Here is a 21245-nt window from a genome sequence, read left to right on the forward strand (position 1 = left end):
GTACATTCAGCAGGTATTTTTTGAGATGGAGGGATAAAGATACTACTTTATCATAGCTTGCCTGCAATGATTTACTGAAAAACTGCAAAATTATTAGAGGCTCCACTAACGGGAGAGGAACTATTGTTAGCTATCACAGAAATGGAGGTAGTGAGACGCCCTGGTACAGATCGGGTTGCTTGAGCTCTAGAATGAGGCAATGATGTTTCTGCCCACCATGAAGGAGGCATTGATAATGTTCATCCCCAAGCAGGGCGAGGATCCCGCCATCTGTGGGTCATATTGAACCTATCCATGCTTAAAATGGCTGTTATAATCCTGAATAATGCTATAACAACTAGGTTACTAAATGGAGGTTCCCTTCTTGTGAACATGGATCAGATCTCATTTGTCCCACAGAGGAACATTATGCTGAACTTGAGGTGTTTAACGCGTGTGAAACAAGCCTGAAAGTAACTGAAGGTGAATATGTGGTTGTGGCGGTCAACCTAGATAAAGCCTCTGATACGTTAAAGTAGGGGTTTATCATTTGCCATGTTGTGTAGTTATAACGTTGGTACACTCTGACCAAGTTGCCTTATACACAACCAACACCCACAGCACATGTAAACCCGGGAAGGTTATTTCAGCACAATGGCAACTTGAGACGAGCACTAGACAAGAGTGCCCACTGTCAACAATTCTATTTCCTCTGGTAATAAAAGTGCTAGTGGCCGTACTCAGAAGCTACAACTGGGAGACTATTTCCTTACATTTTAGGTACACTGATTACACATTCCAGGACAACTAGATCTCAATATTATTAACAGGAAGATGATAGGGCTTAAACTTATATCACAGTTCTGCAGTTCATTAAAGATGAAATGGCATCAAGATTGTGATGAGGTGACCATACGATAACAAACAAAATACAACATGGCAAAATAAACAACATAACTAAACGTCTCAGCACAACACAATAACAACATCAAAACACATTCCACCACCCTTTGACTTGTGTGACATCAACATTATGTGGAGGGGTTAAGCATGAGATAGTTGTTGGGAACAGCCATATGATTCTGGGTTTCTAGCCATCTGTGAGATGCAGCAATCTCAGGTATGATAGATAAATACTGGTTTATCTCTTTTCCGGTTTAAAATATTTTGTCTCACTTGTACTCAAAACCGAAAGGCTGATGGCCAGTCACAGCACAACAACAACATAGAAGAAGGTCTGATACTGCCAGTAGTTACTGCCATAGAACAAGGAAAATAAATGACGTTGAAGGAACAAATTCTCAGGCGGAGTAAAGCTCAGGTACTGCTAAAATTGCGACGAGCCAGATCGCTCTCTCATTTGCAACTCCTTTACTGATTCCTTAGTCTGTCAACACTAGAGTCTTATGAATCCTAAAATACAATTGAAATTATCTGACTCCAGTACAACAACCTCTTCTGAGTAGGGAATACCTAATAGTAGACACCCACAGGTATAATATTTTAGATCAATCAGGTTGCCAAAGGCCAATGCCAATGCAATTTTAACACATACTTCCTCTAAGAACTGTTGTAAATTTGAATTGTTCTATGCTCAGCACTTGTTCAGTTTCTTCTTGAACACCACACTATATTTGAACACAGTGAACACTGAAAGTATGCATCTGAGTGGTGTATGGTAACTGATACATCAGTGATTTTGCAAAATATTGGCTTATAATCAAAAGCTACTTATTTATCTGAATTAGGGCCTGATTATGAGTTTGGCAGTGTGGGAGCTGGCTGCCACACCAGCGCCCTGCTCCCACACTGCCATACTCATACACTCACTGCCCGCCAGATTAGGAGTTTTCTCCTGGTCTGGCAGGCGGGGCTTTGGTGGTCCCAAGTGTTGAGCCTTAGAAAGGCACCGCAAAGGGAACACCAAACCAAGGTCCTGCATGGCATGGACTGTTAAGTCCATGCCGTGCAGGAACTGGGGGTGCAGGCATACAGGGGGGCACACCATGTGCCCCCTGCATGCATCCCCTCGGCCCTGAGGCAACAGGGGGCCCTCTAGGGCCCAAGAGGGCCCCCTCAATTTCCTCAGCGCCACACTTTTCATGGTGGGCTCACCGCCATGAAAACTGTGGCAGTGAGGAAACTTCTAATATGCTTGGTGGTGCCTCCAGCATACTGCGGACCTCAGACTGCTGAACCACCGCCGAGGGATCACGGTTTCGGCCAAACTCATAATACGGCGGTTTGACCACCGGTTCGCACCACCACTGCTGCGCCAAACTCGGAATCAGCCCCTTATTCTTGATGTTCTGAAAAGAAAGATTAGAGTGCTCCCTGTATATTTTTCGCAAAGGCTATGCCAAGAGTATATTCTAAATTTAATAGCATAAATAAATGCATGCATGTGTGTGGTATCTCTAGAGCGCAAAGCTAGAGAAAAGGCAGCAGGAGAGTGCTGTGCAGGGTCATAGACAAGCATAAAGTCAATGAGTGCTAAGAGAGATAGCTCTCAAAGCATCTAGGGTGACCAGATTTTGAAAAACCAGAACATGGCACAAACATAAAAGTAGGACTACCATTTTTAGGTCTCACCTGAGCCAGCGCATGCGCTGTCTCAGGCGAGACATTTAGTAGGTGGGTTTTTAAAGTGCTACCCCACGCTTTGGCTGGCCTAGCTCTTGCGTTCACGCGAGTGTGCACGCGCAAACCGCCAGTCTTCAGCGCCATCTGTCTTTCCTCTCGCTTGCTCCCTGCCTCCGCCCCTTCCCCGCCGCATCTCACGATAATTCGCGCTTACAAGCGTTCGGGATTCTCCCAGTGGGTGCATCTCCGTCAGGCTCGCGTTTCCTAATCGCCGCTCTCGTTTCCCCTCCTCGCTCACTTTTCTCTTGCTTCAATTTCTTTGTCTCCCCTCCATGGACACTTTTCCTAGACACACGCTCGCCTTTCATCCCTTTTTACGGTTGCTACTTTCCACTGTTTGCTCTTTCCCTAATTCTCCACCTCTTCGTTTTTCAAGCGCTCTTCTCTTCTTTCCTCTTTTCTTACTCATCCATCTTGCCTCGTCCTTTTCTCTCTCCTCTTTCTGTCTCCTTCCGCTTTTCTCTCCCCTTTTTCGTTGTGAGTTCCATGACTAGGGTCCACTTACAGGATATCTACTTTGAAGTGAGAGTGTTCGCGCTCACTGTTGTGTAACTGAGCCTTCTTGTGAGTGAGAAATGTGCTGTGGTAAATATGGCCTTTTGATGAGAAGACTTTGCATACCTCTAGCCTAGTAGTTGTACGGGTAGTGAGTTCCTAATAGAAAGCAAAACTCTCTCATTGAATTACCCATTAACCATCAATTTAAAGGAGTGGACAAATAGATGCATACATGAGCGTAGTTGAATAGTTTATATAGTCGGTATGTGGTTAATGGGCATATGAGACAGAATCGCCCATTGCCACAAATGTATCCATTTTATAACGTTAGCAGGCAGACAACCCTTTATGCATTTGAATACAAGGCTTCAGGGGTTGCTGGAGTGAACTGCAAGCCCCAATGAGCATTGCGCCAGGAGTAGCCATCTTCCTGCACTTTTGCACTCAAAAGCGCTTTTGATCTTCTGCAACACAGACGCTACAGAGGTTGCAGGGACTGCTGGAAGGGCCTACATGCTCTGGCGAACATCGCGCCAGTTGGCGCCACCTTAATGCACTTTTGCGATAAAAAGCGCGGTTGATCTCCCGCAGTGTGGGACGTTACTGAGGCTTCAGGAGTTCCCGGAGGGGACTACAAGCCACAGTGAGTATCATGCCAGGAGGCGCCACCTTCCACACTTTCGCTCTCAAAAGCGATGTTAATCTCCCGCAGCAGGGGACATGCCCAGGCCCATTCTGTGCCAGGAAGAGGCGGGGTAAAGCCACCACCTTTGGTTCTGCATCCAAGGTAATGTGACTCCTTTGCTCTGTGGCATTTGAATAGCTGGTGCTGGGATTGAGAATTGTTTGTTGTGATCATACCCAATTCTGGCTTTTTTTAATACTTGATTTGCTGTTGTCTGGGGTGTCTCGTACTCTGAACTTTAGCTGGCTCTTTCCTTCCGTTTTTGAGACCCCGCCCTATTTATGTACGCATTATGGGGATAAGAAAAGTAGAGGCATTTAATGTTACCGATGAGCGTCCTAGAACTAACACCACTATTTTATCCTTTTTTAACTAATGCAGTGGGTGCTCTCTCCGAGGAAATCTAGTACGCAGAAGAACAACTAACTCACTCCAGCCGGGAACCAGACTTTGCATTGGAATTAGGGGACCAGCCTATCCTGGCTGGTTCCTCCCAGAGCTGTTTACTCATTGGGAACCAGCAAGAGATACAGTATATGCAGTCTACAGTCCCTCCCCTGATCAAACATGTGCAGGCTTGTACTTCATCACAGTCTGGTGGGGTAATTTGTGAAACCATGTCCAAGAGTAACAAGCATTGGCATAGCCAATAGGTCTCGCCTTTGGGACCTTATAAGTGTTTAGCCATGCAACAGTTGATGTTGTTGCACCAAGGATATTGTGCTGCATAACTAAATACTTATAAGGTCCCAAAAGCGAGACCTATTGGCTATGCCAATGCTTGTTTGCATAGACTTTGAGGCACAGAAATGACTTAATTGATAGCACTCCGTAACATGGAGCACACACAACACTGAGACACGGAGAGGAATTAAAGAACTTATGCATACCATACAATATGTGTTATCTAAGTGGCTTTCTGTTAAGGGTGTCTAACTTATTTTGCAATGGAACACATTTTAACTTGGCTCCCTCTGTGTTCATTTGACCCTCTCTTAAAACCAAGACATAAAAATTGCGAGAAAAGATGGTAAAAAATACGTGACTTTACCAGCAAATCTGGGACGCCTTGTCACTTTAAAAAGAACCACTTTTAATGTCCTTTAGTTCAAAACATATTGAGCAGGCAGAGACAGATTTTTTAGTTCAAAACATATTGTGTAGACAGGGACAGATTGTGTTGCAACTGTGCATAGGGCTTTCAAACATTTCTGATTCCGTAAATAATCTTATTTTAGTGCTATCACTACATGGGATCACTTTGAGGTATTCAGTCCCACCCACATATTTGTGGCACAAATTACATCAAACAAAAACCTTTCACATCACTGACCTCATGTCAATGTTTTTATTTCCTTTGGAAATCGTTCACAAGGAACAAGCAAACATAAGATTGGTGATGGAGATCATAAAAATACATATATCAGATAGACAAAATTAAAATCACTTAACACACAGGAGAAGTAACTGAACTACTTTCATCCTCTTACATTGACAGGTCACTCCTTTACCACTTCCCTTCCCCCCTGGGAAAACAGACATAGTTATTTTCTTATGGGCAATTATCTTTTGCCTTCCTCTGCTACAAAACCAAGGTAGTGGAAAGACTCAAACAAAACACACATAGACAATACCAGTGGCATTGATCCCTTTAGCATTGAACATTCATAATTATTAGCGGTCACAGCCGCTTAGTGGCAGTCAATCCTGTGGTCTTATTCTTTCATCTTTCCGGAAACAAAAGTCAGAAAGGCTTAAGAGATCTGCCTCATGCTTGGAATTCCAGACATGACAAACAATCACTCAGGTGATGCCATGGTCAGTCGGATTTTAGGAACGTGCAAATGTTACAATCTTTCATTTAAGGCCTGACAAAGCATTGAGACCAAAGAGCTTGTGGATCACAGTTTTTGCTTTCTATCCATCACATGGCAACTATGCCTGCATGCTTGGAAACTGCCCTTGTTGTCCAGGGGAGGATCCTCACAAGAGACCGAGTCTTTGATTTTAGTGCAGTGGAACGGTCATGATATGCTTGGGTCATACTCTCAAGCCGATTGTGGCTCAGGTACGGCGTATTGCAATGCACGCTGAGTGTAGGCCGCTACACGTCATAAGACCGTGACGGGGCGGAGCTGTTCCAGCTGAGTTTCCAGAGTGATGCGCTCTTGGTGAACTTCCTGTAAGTGAAAGAAAAAAAATAAGCAAAAAAAAAACTACATGGGATTTCTTCAGAAAATGTAAAAAAAAACAATAGAAAGGTTGTATCAAAGCACTGATATTCAGAATAGTGAGTTTTAAAAGAAGTTTAGCTTAATGTAACAAACCATTCTACTTAAACTCAAGAGGTTGAGACACATCCTGAACACAAACTCTTTTCTTTATAAATTAAGACCATGTGAGTAAAGAAGACGTCCACTCAAAACAGAACTCCACTTTACAGTAGCTATCAGTTTAACAACTCAAATTATCTATGAATTTGTTTTTTCATCTTTCCAGATCTACAAAGTTCTGAAAAGCTATTTAAAAAAATCTGCATCTAGTTAGAAAACACATCTATGATAAGCAACCGGTTCAATATTGCATCTAACTTCTGTTCTTATTTCTTGAACAGTCCTATATAAAGTTTCATATGAGCTTACAAAAGAGTTGAAGATTAAATGTATGGTATCCAATACGGCAGCTGGAAGCATATATGCCCTGCACACAAACTTTGTAGCCCTAGATCTTAATATTTTTTTTGTAAACCATGAATAACCTCCAAAATATACAGTGGAACAAAACAGCTTGACATTTACGATAGTGATGCACAATTTATTATTCACTGTAATTACAGGCAATGATGTTCCCTTATTGATTCATCATAGAGTAGGGCTGCTTTGGTGCAGACTGTCTTGTCATGTGACTGTTCAATTAACAAATGTCCTTTGTCTACGGCAACAGATGCACGAACGTCCCTCTTAGCTTTTACGCTCTTGTTTTTGTTTCAGATTATGTTTTGCCCCATTACACGTTCTAATCTCCTCGTTATTACATGAGGAACATCTCAATATTTGACGTTCCGCAAGTTTGGCAGAGATGGGATCTGGAAAAATTGGACGCTTTTTAATCTGGGGCGGATTCCTTGCTGAAGAAAGATGAACTAAGAGACGAGATTATACAGAAAACAATAGCAGGTGAAAGGGGCAACAGAAAGACAAGCACAGGTAAGGAAGGTGGGAGAGAGAAAGAATGGGTAATAGAATAAGAGAGAGACACAGAGACTGAGAGGGAGAGAAAGAGAAAGAATAAAGAGGTAGCAATAGAGAAACTGAAACTAGAATAGAGAAGTACAAGAACAGCAACAGGCAGGGTGGGAAGAAAGAGAAGAGCTCCACAGGAACACCGAGAGACAGTTCTGATCTGGGTGGGAAAGGGTTGCTTGATGTCTTCCCACCGTGCCTTGCAGCAGGGCCTGCAGACAGCAGCCATGAGGTATGGTCCACCTTCAGACTGGTGTGAGGCCCAGAAAACAATGAGGTCAGAGTAGGCCGCAGGGAGGGACCTGCACTAATATTATCAATCAATCAATCAGTTGTAAAGCGCACTACTCACCCGTGAGGGCCTCAAGGCGCTGGGGGGGGGGGGGGAGGAGGGGGAGGGATGCTGCTAATGCTCGAATAGCCAGGTCTTGCGTAGCCTCCTGAAGGTTAGTAGGTCCTGGGTCTGCCGTAGGAGGGTGTTCCAGGTCTTGGCGGCAAGGTGGGAGAACGATCTGCCGCCGGTGGCCGCTCTTCGGATGCGTGGAATGGCAGCGAGTGCGAGGTCAGCGGAGCTGGCGGTTCGGGATGTAGAAGGTGAGTCGTCTGTTGAGGTATGCCGGTCCGGTGTTGTGGAGTGCCTTGTGTGCGTGGGTGAGGAGCTTGAAGGCGATCCTCTTGTTGACGGGAAGCCAGTGCAGGTCTCTCAGGTGGGGTGTGATGTGGCTGCGGTGATGGATGTCGAGGATCAGGCGTGAGGAGGCGTTCTGTATGCGTTGTAGTCGTTTCAGGAGTTTGGCCGAGGCTCCTGCGTAGAGGGTGTTTCTGTAGTCCAACCTGCTGCTGACGAGGGCCTTGGTGACTGTTCTTCTTGTTTCGGTGGGGATCCACCTGTAGATCCTGTGGACCATGCGGTGGGTGCTGAAGCAGGAGGACGAGACGGCGTTGACCTGCTTGGTCATGGAGAGGGTGGAGTCGAGGATGAACCCTAGGTTGCGTGTGTGGTCGGTGGGTGTTGGTGCTGCTCCCAGTGCGGTCGGCCACCAGGAGTCGTCCCAGGCCGAGAGGGTGGGGCTGAGGATGAACACTTCCGTCTTGTCTGAGTCTTGAATATTATGAATCTGCTACATTGATAGGGGGAGTGAAGACGACCACCTAGCCCCAAGAAGTAGTGCAGCAAGGGTGGACATCAGAACCCTAGTGTGTATTTGTGCCAAGGATGGAGGGACCCACCTGTCATGGCTAGCCCACTCCTGGAGCCTGACCCCTCTTCTTGCCTGTGTCTCTGCTCATGGCCTCCTGCAGCTGGGTCCTACTGCCCGCCTGATGCATGACCTGCTGCCACGTGTCGCAAAAACTCACCCTGCCCATCCACGCACTTCCATCCCTGCCCCAATCCCTCCTCACACGCACTTCAGATAAGGGCATGGTGCCGACGGCGATGTTGCTGCAGCAAGAATATGCGTGACATGCTTGCAACAATACACACAACGGCATGGACGCCCTCTAATTAAATGTAAGATTAAGCTGCGTACTGAATCCGTGATCAAGTACAACAAATCCAATGTGATATCTTCCCTTAGCACCACTATGCGAAAACTAATAAAAACAAAAAAAATACTGCAGCGAAGCCTAAAATAGGGAGGGCAAACATTATCTGTTCGAGCATGAATAGCAATGCAGCCTTCCTAAACACAGGCGTGTGCAGTTATGTGGATTCGGTCATTTTGAGGGGAAGGTGGGAGATCATGGGTATATCATTATAACTATTGTAGCAAGCAGTGGTTTCCTGGAAGAAGCACGAGGGTCACACGCAGCGCGCGGGCTGCGCCGACCGCCCACAGTTGTAAGCACAGGTGATCTCACCCTCGGGACCTAGACTCCAGTCCTTGTGCTGCACGGGCCGCCTTCACCTCGGTGCCCCTCGGCCGAAAGTGAAATAGCAGACATGTCTGTTGCTTTCTCACAAAAGACAGACTCCTGCGCTTAGGTTACTCGGTTTCTGAGACGCTTTGGTTCCGCCCTGTTCCCCCTCCCCACCACCACCACTCCGAGGGGAAACACAACCTGTTCGACACAGCCTAGGAATTTAAGCGCGCTTTTCATCTTTCAAAAGGGAAACCGGACCCGGAGTCAGTGGTGTGCGCCCGAGCCTGTAATTCTGATTTTCAATGCATGCCTCACCTTCAGCTGCTGCTGGAGCTCGCTGTTCAGCCTGGCCAGCACGGCGTTGGCCTCTTTGTTTTTGCGAATGGCTGTCTGAATGGCCTTCTTCTGCTTCGAAGGCTGCCTGCGAGGTGGGAAATAAAACACAAAATCAAATAGACCTCATTGAACCACCCAAGCAGCCCACTGAACAGTGCACAACAGCGAGAGCCCAATCTCCCCCTTTGCGCTTGAACATGTGGTACGCGCCATTCCGCAAAATAAACCAACACCACGGCTTTTAAAATGGTAAACCAATCTGTGGAAGTAGATTAAAGGAAGAGGCGTGTCCGCAAAAGGCAAAGCATATCACAAGCGTCACTGTAAGTATAAGGCAGGGGAAGGTCAAATTATGGAACAGGGAGGAGGACTACATTATGCGGCAAGAAAAGGCAAATTATGTGGTATAATGTGGCACATTTTGTGATGGTATTACTCCATTAGTCATTTTTACCCATGGTAACACTGTCTGGCAAAGATTTTATTATCAATAGGATGTTTAACAACCAAATACAGTGGTAAGCAAATTAAAGATACCAGTCAAACTTCCGGAAGGGAGTTCCATTATGTAGCAACAAGTCGCCACTATGTATTAACTTTTGATCCATTTGCGCTCCAAACAAATTCTTCTTTATTAAACTCTGTATGTTATGCAGCAGATAATGGATTATGTGGCAAATGCAACAAAGCCTTAATTATGCGGAAAAGTGCCACATCATCACGTTATTTCAGTAGCTTTGCCCATCTCCCATTGACAATGATTACGAGTTGGGGAGAGAAGTATACCCAAAGGGGATACTGTTCTAGCAAATTTCAATTGGATTGGTATTTCACATCCTGAAATACTAGGAGTGGGAAATCCAAGTCCGGTTTTAACAGGTGCGAAAATGCACCAGGTATGTGCACCGGGGCTACAGGACCAACAGTGAATAGAGGCTCAGGCTGGCCCCTACCCCAATCCCACCTTTTGCCGTGCGGTGGAAACCCGCTCTACCCCTTGCGACCCTCCTCACTCAACAGCCCCCACATAGTAAACCACTGTGCCCTTGCAATCCCGCAAGCCATCTGCTCCAAGCCGGTGGTAAATGGGAGTCTTAAACTCCCCAGAATCAGGCACAACAGCACTAGAGAACTCAGTAATTTTGGGCCTGTCAAGTCATTTCTCATTCCAGGGAGATGAAGTCATTATCCCATTAACTCATTGGGAGATAACATCTGGAAAAACGTATTCAAATTGTCTATTTTAGGAGTTTGAAACGTGTAATATTTCTATAAGAATATTTTTCTTGGAAATAAAGTATTTTTTGAATCTGTTAATTCTGGTGGTCCTAGCACAAAACTAAAAAGAGTCCCTTTATCCCTTCAATAAGAGTAGGCCCTGCTTCAGCGGCCATCCACTACAGCAGGTCCATGTCAACTTCAATATATCACTTGCATCTAGAGACAAAATATTGTTTGAGTTTGTCATTAATACAATCTGTGAAATGGACTTTGCATGTACATCATGTTAAGACCACCACAAGGTAAGGGCTAATAATAAAAATAACAACAACAAACAATAATATTAATAATTAAAATAACAAAAATACTGGTAGCAATGACCGTTTATATTGCATTTTATTATTGCTATTATTTTAGTTATTAACACCATCAACATTATTATTATCAGTAATGCTACTATAATGATATTGCACTCTTTAAAAAGGGAATTGCAACCAGCCAATGGTAAGACATGTTACTGCTGCAGTAGGTACTGAACAATCTTTGCAGTTTGGCCGGTAGTGGGGAGGTGGAACCCCTCCTCGTTTTGGACCTGTCGGCACTCTTCGATGCCATAGATCGCGCCCTCCTCTTGGACAGAGTCAAAGCACAAGGCTCAGGAGAGCCCGCATCCACTGGTTTAGCTGCTTTCTAACTAACCCTCACCAAACTATTCTCTTTCCCCCTTATATAGCCAGCCAGATCGGTGAACTGTGGTGTCTCCCAGGGCTCTGTGCTTTCTCAGCTGTTAATTAACATCTTTATGCTAACTTTGACCAGCACATTATAAAAAATAGGCACCCAGTTTTACATTCATGGTGATGACATACAGCTAGTATTCGAATTAACCTCCCTCCCAACCAAAGTTCTGGGTTCTTGCCCTGACATGAGTTTGTCCTGAGCCTTGTTCACCGGTGGATGGCCACAAACAGTTTATAATTTAAGTCTGCCAAAGCTGGGCGTCTGGTTATGGGGAACCAGATTAAGAAATGGAATCCCAATAACTGGCCAACAATCATGGACCCTCCTCCATCTGCGCCTTAGACTGTCAAAAATCAGGATATCATCAGTGACTCAAAACCTTCACTTGAACCTCAGATCTTCGGAGTCACAGGCCCTCCTTGCTTTTGGCATCTTAAACTTTTGAAAAAAATCTTGTCTGTCATTTCACCATTACACCACAGGTGGGCGGTGAATGTTTCAATCCAGTTAATTTGGGCTTATGGTAATTTATGCTAATTTGCCCCATCCACGAAATTACTAGGAAGACTCCTGATTGTTCAAAACTATGCAGCTCACTAAATTACTAGGTCCCCTGGCAATGACCACATCTCCTCTGTAATGGCACATTTATACTTGCTGCCAATGGACCAAAGTGGACTTTTAAAATCATTAGTCATTCTTCATCGAGTTATCTGCGACTCTACTCTGTCTTTTTGGACTTCCCAATCACACATACACACCCTACAAAGTGCTCTCTGCCTTTCAATGACCAAGTTTTGCCGCTCAAAGTTTGTACCACATAATTCAGAGATTGGGCGGGTCTTTTTTGTGACTGCACTAAGGAGCGGAATAAACTTCCCCCTAACAGGCCTAACATGCACAGAAACGCCTAACACAGACAGGAGCGGAGGTTCTACGTTGCTGCCCTACATGGCATTCAGCATAACCAACAATTAAGTAAGATATGCCTACCCTTTTATCTCTTCCATTGTTCATAAAATGGCTAGAAACCTTGCTTTTTAAACAACTTTTAAAGTCCTTTAAGAAATGTACCTCCTTTCTCATTTCCTGTTGATACGTTATCTCGATTGCTTTGTATTACTCCCACAGCGCCAAGAAACTCTGGGGCGTGTTCGCTTTAGATATTTCAAATAGCAGCAAGTAAAACTAGTCAAGGGCACTCATTTCATTCAAGATGGACAAGGGGATTCGAACCTGGACCTTGTGGTTATCACTAGATCTCTACCTGATTTGGGTCCAGAGTTCATGACCAGTCCGTGTTGGTGACCCAGAAAGACAGGAGATGTTAAAAATCTTGATACCAATTTTGAAGTTTCATAGTATGTCATTTGAAACTGTAATTTTGTGCGCTAAGTGCAATGGCGCTTGTATTAAAGTCCGCATTAGGTTACCGGGTAGGTTGGGTAGTGACACCGTAGACGCTGATGAGAAAGGAATACTGCAAAACTGCTTGTTCTGGTCGACCAACTCACAGGGCCCAGATGTCGTGACGTCAGCGTCCCCCAATTCTGTTTTCAAGACTTGTGCCCTGGTTATACACTTAAGAGTACCCATGCGCTATGCTTTTCATGCCTGGTAAAGTAATCTGCAAGGAGGAACAGGGAGTTGTTCGATCAATTACAATCATGTTAGCAGGACTATATAACAGGTTTGGGTTTAAATAAGCTTGATTGACAGACTCAGTCCCAAGCCAGTGTGCTAAAATCTCTATAAATAACGACTTTAAAACCGAAACGAATTACAAACATAATTAAAAAACACAAAACGAGCATTGAAAAGGCATCCTTTTGGCTTCTGGTTAGTGAAGAGGCCTTCTAAAGCTTCAGATATACACATTACAGGCACTACATGTGCAGCCGCAGTGTACGCTCTCTGACCTGCCTCTTTTTTCTCTACTAGGCGCTAACTGGTACTCCAAGAAATAAAGTAGCATTCAAATATGATCACGCCCTTGATTGGTTAGAATTATGATTTTTTGGACTTGGCTCTCTGACGTGATTGACCCTACATTTCCTGTGGTGGTCCGTGTTCAGTCAGCGGGCGTAGTCTTACTTCTATTGTAATTGCATTGATATAGCGCTTACTACTATTGATGAGGTGCTGATGGCATATTCTTTGAGTTGCGTTTGAAAAGTTTGCAATTTTCATTATATGAAAGTTGAATAAAGGGTATTGTCAATAACAGAGGGCTCTCCTATAAAGTAAGTGAAAACATGTGAACGGGTTTATATTACGGCGTTACATGCAGTTAACAGTTGTTAAATGGAGTAGACCACTTTGTAGAAATGAAACAGCACAACTTTCAATTGTTGTTACGTCATGTGTGATTCCTTCAGCCAGTCATAGCTTTTTCGCCGCCAGCAACACTTTGCATGTTGGGATGTTAAACTCTTGCTCACAGTATCAACAAAGGACGAGTCCCAGAATGCAACATGCTGTTGCCTAAAAAGTCACCAGTTAATAAGATGCACACCTCTAATAGATCTTTTGGCAAATATGTAAAAAGTAACACAAAAATATATTTCAGTTTGTGATTGTCTACCTTTTTAGGTCGAGCCTGGGCAGCGCATGCGCTGCTCAGCGAGACATGCTGTATTAGAGTATGCACTTGAAGCTCTGCCCACTCTCCGCCCATATTTTTCATTGGATTGTGTCTTTGTCCTTTGTAAATGCCGGCTTCTGATTCGGTAATCAGCTTGTTAGTTACTCCTTAGTACCACCTTGTCTTCATTTGTTTCCTCCCAAGAGGACTGGCCCTTTTACTTTGGTTGTTTCACCGTCTGTGTTATTTACTCTGTAAGCACTATTTTCTTTAATGGGTTTTGTCCAACTGCAGGCACAACGTGCTTTCCTTATATTCAGCGCACCATGCGCGCTTTCATTTTTCAAGCAGCCAGGACAATGCGGCCGCTTTTTTGCAATGTCATAGGTCTCGCATTTAGGAGAGTTTGACTAATTGGCATTGTAAATGACATATCTTAAACTTTTGCAAATGCGACACCTATTGCTTTTCAAATATTTTTTTGTGGGTTGTTTCCAAGCGCCCCATGCTGAGCTTGCACTTAATAGAGGCCATGCCCTTTTCTCTAGGCGCAGCTCGTCTAAAGAAAGGGGCGTGGCCTCTATTAAGTGCAAGCGCGGCATGGGGAGCTTGGAAACAAACAATTTGTAATTCAATAAGTCTTGCATTTGCGAGAATTTAACTATTGGCGTTTACAATGGCAATAGCTCAAAGTCTCGTAAATGCGAGACCAATTGCACTGCAAATACTTGTTTTGTTAGGGGCAATGAAAGGTTATTCAGAGAAAAAGTGAAAGGGCATAGATTGCATTTCAAGTGTTTTTCTTATTTGGAATTATTTCCTCTACCTATTGGAATTGTCTGCCCTTCTATTTTCATGCCTGCCCTTACTACACCAAAATCAAAAAAATACTGAAGACTTACTTATTCTAAATTTGCCCTTTGGTCCTGCTGCTTGTGTTTAGCCATAGTGCCGAGATGCCTTGTTGGGGAGATTCTTGCGCGATATTAAGTTAAAATAACATAACATAACAGATGTTAGCATCCCAGTGCTAATGGGCAAACATTCACATCCTTCTAAAACCTTAATGCCTATGGCAATAAGAATCTTCATGGAGTTGGGGCCATATGACACAGTGCCACACTGTACAGCATCACCAGCTGAACTTTTTGGGAGTGTCAAGAAGAAAAAAACCTCTGTGCTGGTGCTACTGTCCCCTGCCATTCCCAGGCTTCAGTGCACCTTTGAGTGCTGCCCTAGCAGCACTTCAGTGGCATGCACCCTGCCTTCAACAGGTATAATACCCATTGTAGATACACCATTGCAAGAGCTCCCAGTGGTCACGGACCAGCACCAGATATTCAAGTATGGCTAACTTGCATTGTCATGACCCAGTGTGTGCCATCTCTAGTTTCCATTTGCGACTATCAGACCATTTCCAGCATAAGAGACACAGGGCCTGAAACTCACTAATAACTCGTAGTTTGTGAATAACAAAAAAATTGTAAACGTATACCAAAGTGTAAGTTTACCTTTGTGACTCAGGAGCACAGAGGAGAGTTTTGCTTTTCAGTAACTGCGTGAAGGTAGTGCCCCATTGAGTCAAGCAGGTATCACCAATTCCACATTCCTTTGCACCACCTCTCCAGCCCTTATTGGTACAGAGATGTGACTGCCTGAAATGTGTGACTGGATATTAAACCTAAATTCAGTGAGTGCTGGGGCACCTTTGAGGCTACCACCAACAAAAAAGCTTAGCTGCGGCCAGACATTTATGAGATATGGACCTGTAAAGTTTGGTATCCCCTGCAACCTTCTGTGGTTGCTAGATTTCTAGCAATGTAGTTGCCATGTCTGAACTTTAATATTTTAGACGAGTAGAGCACTTATTGAATACATCATAGTCCCCTTTGATCACTGGATCTTTGAGAGCCCTATTAACTCGACACAAACTGTACCTTTGTGTACCCTAAAACCATAATAAGGGAGGGGGGAATCCCCGTTCTCTTTTTTTTGGCAGTAGATTTCTGTGTGTTTAAAATATTTTTTTTGTGCTTTAAAATATGTTTGCCAGGGACTGAGTTATGTGCTCTCAAACAATGAAAATTGTCCCATTTGCCCAGGGCTGTTGAGAAACTTGAAACAAGGCAGATGCGCCATAGAATCTTACGGGATACATTTCAATAATAGGTAAGCACTTAGTCCATTGGCTAGGAGCAGGGCTTCTGGAATAATGGGACAGAGGAGGGCCAAATTATGTGGCAGGGTTGACAAAATTATGCAGCAAAAAAAACACAAATTATGCGGCATCATGTGGCACATTTTGTGAAACTATTACTTCATTATTTCAGCATTTTTACACTTGGTAACAATGTCGGGAAAAAGGGCTCACATTAACTAGTACCAATATAACACCCAAATACAGCGCTAAGCTACTGAAAGATGTCCAGTCAGTCTTTATTGTAACTTTTTATCCGTTTGAGCTAGTAACACATTTTTTTGTTAAAATCTGCAGATTATACGGCAGATAATTGATTGTGTGGGAAATTCATAATTATCTGCAAATCGGCGCAGTCGCATAATTCCAGTGGCCCTGGCTAGGACCCGTATAGATAACTAGTAAGAGGACTGAGACAGGGAGATTCTCAAAGGACAGCTGAGAGGAGATTGTTCCCAATATAATTGCTCAGTCTCTAAATGCCCATTTTTAGGTCTCGCTGAGCCAAAGGCTCGAAGAGACATTTTGTATGTGGGATTTTCAAAGTGCTACCCACAGTCTTTTGGCTGGCCTGAACCTTGAGTGCACGATCACATGCACGTGCACAGCTGCTCCCACTCCCCCCTCCCTTCTCTATAGCTTTCTTTCACTTTAGCCGCTTTGACCCTTGCATTCCCCCCTCCCTTCTCACCCAGCCCTTTGATGCTCTGCTCGATTACTTTCAATTTCGCCGCTTTGATGTTTGATTTTTATTGCCTTTGTTTATGTGACGGAGATCCATTGCATTTGGCAGAACATTTCTGGGGCCGTATTGCATGAAATACACCAGGTGGCGCTAACGTGTTTTACAGAGCACCATACAGCATTTTGTTCTGCGTTAAAAAAAAGACGCTTTAGGAGCGGAAAGGAGCTATACATTTTACTTGTATTAAAATGTATTTTTAAAGGTGTCTCAAAGGATCCTGAACATAGTTTATACTAGCATGCTCCAATACTGTCCGTATTTCACTCCTGATTGCACTGGCCTTCCAGGTCCTAAGACTCAGACTCATGATTTTACCGTTATTTCAAAACTAATCTAACATTTGTTTTGTTTTAGGTATTACCTTAGTAAAGCATACCTATGTGATCTTACTCTCCTTGGTCAGTGTTTTATTATGGATGACAAGATGTTTTCTCATTAGGACTCGCACCATAAGCCTCTTTCATTCCAAACATCTGGAAACGCATTAGTCTCTGTAACTATATAGTAATGGCTTTCAGTTACAGCTGGCGGAAATTATGCTACACACCTATTTATTGCCTTCACCAAACGATTCTGCTTTCACTGGTGTGACCATAACTTGCCAAAATATTTTACTGATGCTTTCGGCAGTGTCTCCACTTCTGTCTGATCACTCCTCAAATGACACCTTCCTTAATCCCACCCACAAGCAAGGTAAGCCACTCAATTTTATGCTAATTTCAAACACTTTATCCAAATCTAAACCCATCATCGCTCCATCTGACATCACACATTTCACGTGCAAATCAGTTCGCCTCCTTGTAGATCGCTCTCTCATGTACCCATCTGCTGTAGAAAACAGGACCCCACTGCTCTCAATGCTTTCCACGTGATCTTCATAAAGACCTCACTTCAGTCTTGCACTACAGCTCATACAACTGCTTCATTATCCACCTTGTACCAAAGATAGGCCTCAGCCATGAATTACACTTGAAATAAGAGCGCATAACAGTAAATGAGGGCAGCAGTACATAAATGGCGAAAGCACATATTCACTGCTAACTTCTTGGTTAATAAGCAAGCCCTTCATACACTGCATAATGATCTAGGAGGTGTCAAATCTATCTATTTCCAGGACCTCATTACCTCACCATCCACAAGCGCTCTGTGCAAACCTTCAGCTCTTTACTCTCTCCATCTTCAATTATCAGTATTCTATTGTTCATACTTACCTGCTCATGACTTCACCCTGCTACATCTGCTCCAAGATTAACACTATAATTAGTCCACAGTGCTCAAGTCCTCACTTGCCTCAACCCTGCGCAGTTACATTATTACGATTTAACACAACATCCTCCTAACAAACGTTTCCTCTTATGAAAGTAGCTAATCCACCCTGTGCCCCCCCCTGTAACCATTTCGTCCTCCCTTCATCAAATCTTTGCCTCTTTCATCCAACAGTTTCCCCTGCGTTTCCCTTCGCACTGACTGCCTGTCCTGTAACTGACTACTCAACCCTCTCCTGTGTTCGGGACCCTTCATTCCACTATCCTATCCTCTCCTCTGTTCTTGTCTATGCTCATACTCTTAGATCGTTCTGCCTCTCCTTTGATATTGCTGGTCACCCCACACTTTTCTCAATGAGCGCACGGGGCATTAGCTGGGTACCAGCCCTTATGCTCCTCAATAAGCAGCAGCAATCGTTGCAGTTTCACCAAGGTGAGTTTAGTAAAAGTTTATTTTACTACTTTCGATAACTGGTGCCTTTCGCAAACAGAAAAGGTAATGACAATGTATGGCACATTACAAGATGGCATGTTTTAATACTAGGGCTTCTGATTATATGCATAACGTTTGATCTAGCAGACATGATTGAACATATGGTGAGACCCTTAAATGAAGGCTTAGGGCTCAAATCACAAAGGGACTAATATGCAATAAAGTTACGTGTCTCTTCACTCATGGCAGAATCTCCGCACTGCACTCACTGCAGTGCGCTGGACAGAGTGCAGAGACTCCAGACTTGTACCTTTACTACACGTAAGTCCCTTTGCAAATCAGACCCTTAACCTCTACTTCTTTGTGATTTTTAAAATAAAGAGAGGGAAGCATTTATAGTAAAAATGGAAAACTCGTGTCTCTATTTACAATGCAGTTATTGGTTGTTTTTAACTTTCAAGAAAATAACACATTTGTTCTTAAACGACATCCATATCTTAAATCACACATTTTATGATTTTGACATTTGGAATTTCATGTCATACCCTTCACTTGTGCCCATTCCTGACTTCTTATACCCTTGTTATCTAGCAGTGCTTTCAACACCACAGGCCATCAAATTCTGGACGGAACGGCCCTAAACGGTTTCGCCCATACCTCTATAATCACACTCAAATGCTAACAAGCATTGGCATAGCCAATAGGTCTCGCCTTTGGGACCTTTTAAGTGTTTAGTTATCCAGCACAATATCCTTGGTGCAGTAACATTAACTGTTGCATGGCTAAACACTTATAAGGTCCCAAAGGCGAGACTTATTGGCTATGCCAATGCTTGTTTTATTATGGCACCATACCAAACAGGCACCATGAAATTGCTTGGGCCATGTCACCGCCGTAAATGTTCAGCAAAGGTGATGGAATGCACACCATTCTAATTACAATTCGATCATTTTTATCACGAATATCATCCGAGAGTGCGTGTGTCACTGGGAGTGTGCCTTGCCCTGATGGCACACTGGTTTAGAACTACCTGGTATGGGGCGACCCTTCACCCCAGACCCAGTCGCACAGCCAAAGAAGTAGGTTTGTAGCAGTACTCCAATTGTTATGACCATTTTCCTCCATTTTACTTTATGTTTTACTCTGTTTTATGAACTTGTAGCATGTTTGATCCACATGTACTTCTTCTGGGGTAATTATAAAAGACAATCAAACATTCAATATTACCACACTGTCCAATATTATACATATGTAATAATTCATACCGTTAAAGTAATGTAAAAGTGTGCATGAGTACAAAACAACTTATTGTTAAAGTATTCATGTGATGTTAACAACTATTTTTGAAAACAAGATTTTTTATCCCAAAAAGATTTTTTATAAACAACGGACTACTCCCCCCGTGCCTAACGTAATTGAATCCCATCTAGTGAATCCCCTCTACTCACCCACTGCCTCCCTGTTCACTCTCACCTACTACTCACACATGCAACCACATTCCCTCACCACCTTGAGGTGGAAGGCATTTGGAAAGGTGGTGAGGAAAAGTGGTTTAGGATTGAGATAATTGGGTCGCTGTGTCACTGTCCATACTCAATTTTAATGTGCTCCTGTAGCCTTTCTTTGCTTAGGGAGATGGAATAAAGATGTGTTTACTTGTATTCCATGATTCTCACTGTATATATGAAGGCCCACCGGAATTATGCAGCAGGGGGAAGACCAAATTAGAATAAGAAAAGGCAAATTACGTGGTGTAATACAGCACATTTTTTGGTAGTATCATTTCATTAGTACATCAGTTTAACAGACTTCTTGACAATATCTGGGCAAATGTTTCACCTCATTAGTACCAGTTTAAAGCACAAATATTGCAATAATTAACAGTAAGGGGACCAGTCAAACTTTGTGAAGGGCTTTTCACTGCACAGAAGCACATGTTGTCGCATTCTTAGTAACTTTTGATCCGTTTGAGATAGAAACAATTTTCTTAGATGAAATCTGCAGATTAGCCAGCAGATGATGAATCATGCGGAAGATGCAGCAAATCCATAATTATACAGAAAATGCCGCAAAATTGCATAATTCCAATCAACCTGTACATATGCTACAAATGTGTAGTGCATTGACAAGAGATTTTCCATTTCACCTTTGTAGGTAACAAAAAGGTCCCTTTTTGACCCTCTTGTCCTGCCGGGATTCTGAGCCCTGAAGTAGGCACACTTACATAACTCACAACCAACAACAGGGTGAGAACCCTGCAGGTATTTATTGTCACCCCTACACCCACAAGAACTATGCCATTCTGCAGCCACTGCATTTTCCTCCTAATTATGGATTTGCCACATAATCCATCATCTGCTGATACTTAGCAGGTTTTAACAATAAACATGGATTCTGACTCAAAGAGAATAAAAGTAACTCAAAATGCTGCCACCCATGTTGCCACACAGTTGTAGGCCCTTTGTAAAGCTTAACTGGTCCCCCTCAGTTGCTGAATGCTATATTTAGGTGTTGAACTGACACTAATGAGGTGAGGTCTTTGTACAGACAGTGTTAACAAGCGTAAGAAATGACAGAACAGTGGTGTTTTACTGCTACATAGCTCAGTGATACGTGCCATATAATTTTGTTAACCCTTCTACATAGTTTCAGTGGGCCTGCCTCTACCTGTCCTGGAGGAGCTGGAGGCCAAGCAGAATCCACTTCGAGTTCACACTAATGTCGATGGGAACTGGTGAAGCAGTGACCATGGGTGAACTATAAGTGGTGTACAAGTTCAGAGACCTGGAATGCTCTTGTTGAACAGCAAT

At 43.5% G+C, this 21245-nt stretch overlaps 1 protein-coding gene across 4 annotated transcripts in view; it reads right to left on the bottom strand.

Annotated features, from left to right (window-relative positions):
* Positions 1-5123: 5123 nt before the first annotated feature.
* Positions 5124-21245, bottom strand: part of REPS2 (RALBP1 associated Eps domain containing 2) — an 856334-nt gene continuing 840212 nt past the window's right edge. For all 4 annotated transcript variants that reach the window (XM_085622671.1, XM_085622668.1, XM_085622669.1 and 1 more), the window contains 2 exons: positions 9229-9334; positions 5124-5985 (listed from right to left, as the gene is read on the bottom strand). In XM_085622671.1, the coding sequence (XP_085478797.1) occupies positions 5917-5985; positions 9229-9334 (175 nt within the window). In that variant the 3' untranslated portion in view covers positions 5124-5916. The remainder of the gene's footprint in view (positions 5986-9228; positions 9335-21245) is intronic.

This window comes from Triturus cristatus, chromosome 8 (assembly GCF_964204655.1).
Source record: "Triturus cristatus chromosome 8, aTriCri1.1, whole genome shotgun sequence".
Taxonomy (NCBI): Eukaryota; Metazoa; Chordata; class Amphibia; order Caudata; family Salamandridae; genus Triturus; species Triturus cristatus.